The following is a 6,140-nucleotide window of genomic DNA, read 5'->3' as shown; positions in this document are numbered from 1 at the left end:
TGTCCCCTTGCACTCACAGCCCCTTGCACATGCAGCCCCCTTGCACACACCTGCCCTTGCACGTGTCCCCTTTGCACGCATGTCCCCTTGCGTGTGCGTGTCCCCTCGCACGCCCTCGCTCCGTGCACGCCAGCGCAGACACCTGCTGCCCCCCCCAGGTGTCGGTTCTGCCTCTTTGGCGCGTGCCGGGGGGGGAGACGAGCAGCATCCTGCCAAACCCAGGTCCGGCCACGTCCCGGCGTCGCCCGACACCTGTGTCGACACCGGCATCGCCGAAGAGGAGCGTTGGCCTTTGTCCCAGCTGCCACATGCAGTGTCACCCGCTGCCCACGCCCAGGCGAGCGGCACCGCCGGCACCGTGGCTGGACACGGCACCGTGGGGACAGGGACGGGATGGGGATGGGGACAGGGACAGGACGAAGTCTGGGGGCTCGGACGCCTGGGCCCTCTTGGGGGGCTGGACAGGGGCCCTGGGGCCTCGGACACCTGAGTGCTCTCGGGGGGGGCTGGGGGAGCTGGGGACCCGGACACCTGGGTCCTCTCAGTGGGGGGGGGGGAGGGCGGGGACCCGGATGCCTGAGTCCTCTCTCTATGGGTGGGGTGACCCGGATGCCTGGGTCCTCTCGGGGGGGGGGGGGGGGACACGAGCACCTGGGTCCTCTCGGTGGGGGGGGGTAGAGGGCGGGGACCCAAACACCTGGGTCCTCTTTCTGGGGGGGTCGGGGACCCGAACACCTGGGTCCTCTCTGGGGAGTTGGGTGGGGACCCGGACGCCTGGGTCCTCTCTCTGGGGGGGGGGACCTGAACACCTGGGTCCTCTTTCTGGGGGGGGGGGGGGGAGGCGGGCGGGGACCCGGACGCCTGGGTCCTCTCGGTGGGGGGGGGTAGAGGGCGGGGACCCAAACACCTGGGTCCTCTTTCTGGGGGGGGGGCAGGGACCCGGACACCTGGGTCCTCTCTGGGGAGTTGGGTGGGGACCCGGACGCCTGGGTCCTCTCTCTGGGGGGGGGACCTGAACACCTGGGTCCTCTCGATGCGGGGGGAAGGGCGGGGACCCGGACACCTGGGTCCTCTCGAGGGGGGGGAGGCGGGCGGGGACCCGGACGCCTGGGTCCCGGGGCGGTTTGGCGGCGGCGGCGGGGCCGGGCGGGGCCGGGCCGGGTCCCCACCGCCCCCCGCGGCCGGACCTGTCCGTGCGTCAGCCGGGCCGCACCGGGCCGCGCCGGGCCGCGCCGGGCCGGGCGGGGAAGTTTGCGCAGGGGGTGGGGTGCCCGCGCTGGCGTCAGCGCCGCCGGACACCTCGCCCGCCCCGGACACCCGCGCCGCAGAGCCGCGAGCCGCCGCGAGGCGACGGACGGGCGCGCAGGTGAGCGGCGGCACCGGGAGCCCCGGGCGGGACCGGGCGCTGCAGCCGCGGGGCACCGGGACGAGACCGCGGAGCCCCGGGACGGGACGGGACCCTGCAGCCCGGGAGCCCCGGGACGGGACCGGGAGCCCCGGGACGGGACGGGACCCTGCAGCCCGGGAGCCCCGGGACGAGACCGGGAGCCCCGGGACGGGACGGGACCCTGCAGCCCGGGAGCCCCGGGACGGGACCGGGAGCCCCGGGACGGGACGGGACCCTGCAGCCCGGGAGCCCCGGGACGGGACCGGGAGCCCCGGGACGGGACGGGCAGAGACAGGTGCTGCAGCCCGGGAGCCCCGGACGGGAGAGATAGGGACGGAGCGCTGCACCCGGGGAGCTCCGGGAGCCCCGGGACGGGACGGATGCTGCAGCCCCGGGAGCCCCGGGACGAGACAAGGGAGCCCCGGGACGAGACCGGACCCTGCAGCCCGGGGAGCCCCGGGACGGGACGGGCAGAGACAGGCGCTGCAGCCCGGGGAGTCCCGGACAGGAGAGGCAAGGACGGGACCCTGCAGCCCGGGAGCCCCGAGAGGGACCAGGGAGCCCCGGAACGGGACCGGGCGCTGCAGCCCGGGGAGCTCCGGGAGCCCCGGGACGGGACGGATGCTGCAGCCCCGGGAGCCCCGGGACGAGACAAGGGAGCCCCGGGACGAGACCGGACCCTGCAGCCCGGGGAGCCCCGGGACGGGACGGGCAGAGACAGGCGCTGCAGCCCGGGGAGTCCCGGACAGGAGAGGCAAGGACGGGACCCTGCAGCCCGGGAGCCCCGAGAGGGACCAGGGAGCCCCGGAACGGGACCGGGCGCTGCAGCCCGGGGAGCTCCAGGAGCTCCGAGCAGAGACGGGGCTGCTTCACCCTGGGGAGCCCCGGGACGGGACCGGGCGCTGCAGCCCGGGAGCCCCGGGCAGGAGACAGACAGGGACGGAGCGCTGCACCCGGGGAGCCCCGACAGCTCCGAGCAGGGACGGGGCGCTTCACCCTGGGGAGCCCCGGGCAGGACCCTGTGCTGCACCCGGGGGCTCCAGGAATTCCCGGGCAGGGACCGGGGGCTGCACCCGGGGGGCTCCGGAGCCCTCTGCGCCCCAGCCCCCCCCCCCCCAAAAGAGGACCCAGCTGTCCGGATCCCCCCCCCCCAAAAAATAGGGGACTGAGACCTCCAGGCCCCCCGACTGCAGCGGGGTCAGTGCAGGCCCCCCCGGACACCCCGCTTCCCACCCCGTGGGGGCTCCGGCCACGTGCAGCACAGCTGGGCTGAGGCCTGGCGCTGCGGGTGCACCCGTGGGGGGGGAATCGGCCCGGCTGCGGGGCTCCCCGTGCCGGGGCTCCCCGTGTCAAGGCTCTGCGTGGCGTTATCGCACAAACTCCTGCCCCGCCATGGGAAAAGCAGTTTCTGGGTTTCAACACAGGTAGGACAGCAGATAAGCCTCCCCTCAGGTCTCAGCAGGGGCAATTGCTTAATTGGGGCAATTCTCATTATCGAGTTTCCGGCGAAAGGTTTCAGAAGCTGCACAGGAGCTCGCGGGAGGCTCCGGCTGCACCTTGGCGACGAGACGCGGCCGGGCAGCGTTTCTGAGCAAACAGCGGGGCCGTCGCGGGGGACGCGGTGTCCCGGGCCGCTCCCTGGGCTCGGCATCGCCTTGATCCCGGCTGCGGCCGGCCCGGAGCGCGCAGCGAGCATGCGGCGAGGCCTTCCTGCTTCCAGGAACGAGCTCCCGGTGCACAAGGCCTCCCTGCACCCCGGAGCGTGAGACATTCCTGCACCCCGGAACGTGCTCCCGGAGCACGCGGCCTCCCGCTATCAGCGTGCCGTGTTTGCGCTGGCCCCACCTGCCGCGGCCCCGTGCGGCAAAAGGGCTCTGGGCCTTATCGCGCCCGGCGGCGCTTATCAGCACGTGGCCCCGGGGCTCCGCGTCGCCTCCGCCAGCAAAAGTTCACTCGTGCGAGCGGGATGCGGCGGGTCCGTGGCCGGCTGCGAGGGCTGGGGGAGAGCTGCGTGCTCCCCGGCTCCCCGCGCGCTCCCTGTGTCCCTGCACACTCCTGGGTCCCTGCATGCTCCCGGGTTCTTGCATATTCCTGGTACTCTGAACACTCCCCAGATCCCTGCACACTCCCAGGTCCCTGCATGCTCCTGGGTCCTTGCATGTTCCTGGTACTCTGAACACTCCCCAGATCCCTGCACACTCCTGGGTCCTTGCACACTCCTGGGTCCTTGCATGTTCCTGGTACTCTGAACACTCCCCAGATCCCTGCACACTCCTGGGTCCTTGCACACTCCTGGGTCCTTGTGTGTTCCTGGTACTCTGAACACTCCCCAGATCCCTGAATGCTCCTGGGTCCTTACATGTTCCTGGTACTCTGAACACTCCCTGGCTTCCTGCACACTCCCCAGGTCCCTGCACACTCCCTGTCCCTGCATATTCCCCGAATTCCTGCATGCTCCACATCCCTGCATGCTCCCAGTCCCCGCATGCTCCCTGGGTCTCTGCACGCTCCCCAGGTCCCTGCACACTCCCTGTCCCTGCATATTCCCCAAATTCCTGCACACTCCCAGTCCCCGCATGCTCCCTGGGTCCCTGCACGCTCCCCAGGTCCCTGCACACTCCCTGTCCCTGCATATTCCCCGAATCCCTGCACACTCCCAGTCCCCGCATGCTCCCTGGGTCCCTGCACGCTCCCCAGGTCCCTGCACACTCCCTGTCCCTGCATATTCCCCGAATCCCTGCACACTCCCAGTCCCCGCATGCTCCCTGGGTCCCTGCACGCTCCGCGTCCCTGCATACTCCTGGCTCCCCGAGCGCTCCGTGGCCCCACGCCGGCTCAGCTCCCGGTCTCAGGAGTCCCGTCTCTTCCCAGGTTGGTCCCGGACGACGCTGCCCGCCGAAGCCGCCTGCGGAGCCCCGCTGCCATGAAGTACGCGGCGAGCCTGCGGGTGCTGCTGCTGCCCACCTTCGTCTCGCTGGCGCTGCTGGGGCTGCGGCTGCAGCAGGGCGCCGAGGAGCCCTTCACCGCGCTGCCAGAGGTGGCCGGCGCCGGGGTCCCGCTGCGGCGGCCGGCCTGGGCCTGGCAGGAGGCGTCGCGGAGCAACGGCACAGCCGAGCCGGCAGCCCGCCGGCACCCGCTGCAGCCCCCCTACCCCTACCCCTACCGCTTCCTGCTCAACGAGCCCCACAAGTGCCGGGACCGGACGCCCTTCCTGGTGCTGCTGGTGGTGACGGAGCCGTGGGACACGGCCGGGCGGCACGCCGTGCGGCAGACCTGGGGCAACGAGAGCGGCGTGCCCGGCGCCTCCGTGCTGCGGCTCTTCCTCACCGGCGTGCACCCGGTGTTTGGGCAGCCGCTGCAGCAGGTGCTGCAGGAGGAGAGCGCGCTGCACCACGACCTGCTGCAGCAGGACTTCCTGGACACCTACAACAACCTGACGCTGAAGACGCTGATGGGCCTGGAGTGGGTGAGCAAGCACTGCCCCAACGCCAGCTACGTGGTGAAGGCAGACCAGGACGTCTTCCTCAACCTGGGCTACCTGGTGCGGCGGCTGCTGCAGCCCCAGCTGCCCCCCAAGCGGGACTTCATGACAGGTTACGTCTACCGCAACACGGGGCCGCTGCGCAACAAGGCCTACAAGTGGTACGTGCCGCCGGAGGTGTACCCCAACGAGACGTACCCGCCGTACTGCGGCGGGCCCGCCTACGTGCTCTCGGGCGACCTGGCGCGCAAGGTCTACGCCGTGGCCCAGACCCTGCCGCTCATCAACATGGAGGACTCCTTCGTGGGCATCTGCCTGCACGCGCTGGGCGTCCGCGTCACCGACGGCCCCTGGGGCCTCTTCAACATGTACAAGGTGGCCTACGACAAGTGCAAGTTCTCCAGGCTGGTCATGGTGCACCACTACAGCCCCAAGGAGCTGCTCGAGCTCTGGCCCCACTTCCAGGGGCCAGGGCCGGCTTGTCCCCCCTAGCCGCCGCCACCCTTGATCCCCCTTTTTCCCTGCACGGACTCGCCCGCTCCCAGACTTTCTGGACAGTGTCCGGCTCCGCAGCGGTGGCTCAGAGCCGCCTCCGAACCTCAGGTCCGCCCCGGGCGGCCGGACCCCGGGCTCGCGTCAGGGTACCGCGTTTCGCTCCGGTTTTGTATTACCGCCATCGATGCCTTTTTTTTTTGTACGGGGTCGGTGCTGGGACGCGTTAAGTTATAGCTGCCTCCATTTGTAAATAAAGGGGCCGGGATGGAGCTGGCTGAAGGGAACTGGTGCGCCGACTCCTTCCTCCAGCCCCGGCTGCTCCGGCGCGGGAGCTTCCCCACTGCTGCGGGAAAACCAGCGGATCGTCCCCAAAGGCCCCTCGAGCCCACGGCCCGGAGCCGCACTGGTCCCGGCAGGATGCTCGGAGCAGCTCTGCCTCCCGCGGGAAGGAGGCACCGGGTGCCCGGAGGCAGCGGGAATGCTCGCGGGTTGTGCATTTCCCAGCGGAAGCAGCGGGAACGCTCGCGGATTACGTGTTTCCCAACTGTAACGTTTATTCAAAACATAACCCCGAGCGGGCGGGCCGGGGGAAACACATTTGCAAATATGCGAAACCTACATGGCCGGAGAACAACGCTCCGATAGAAGTCCCTGGTAATAAAGGCTTCAGCTGTTTTCCGGATGCATGGAGCAGCTCCGGTACGGCTCAAAGGAGTTAAGGTAAAACTGTTTCCACAAGCACGTTTAGAAAAGCAGCAAGGCTGCAGCTAAAGCGCC

General features: G+C 70.5%; 1 protein-coding gene across 1 annotated transcript; it reads left to right on the top strand.

The window, feature by feature from the left end:
• The first annotated feature begins 1,304 nt into the window (after window positions 1–1,304).
• On the top strand, window positions 1,305–6,140 carry LOC106492232 (beta-1,3-galactosyltransferase 2-like). Its single transcript, XM_067314691.1, has 2 exons — window positions 1,305–1,366; window positions 4,259–6,140. The coding sequence occupies exon 2, from the start codon at window positions 4,311–4,313 to the stop codon at window positions 5,358–5,360; it is 1,050 nt and encodes a 349-aa protein (XP_067170792.1). The 5' UTR covers window positions 1,305–1,366; window positions 4,259–4,310; the 3' UTR covers window positions 5,361–6,140.

The sequence above is a fragment of the Apteryx mantelli genome, chromosome 36, assembly GCF_036417845.1.
Source record: "Apteryx mantelli isolate bAptMan1 chromosome 36, bAptMan1.hap1, whole genome shotgun sequence".
Classification (NCBI taxonomy): Eukaryota; Metazoa; Chordata; class Aves; order Apterygiformes; family Apterygidae; genus Apteryx; species Apteryx mantelli.
The sequence above is the reverse complement of the archived record's forward strand: the minus strand, read 5'-3'. Positions and strand labels throughout refer to the sequence as shown.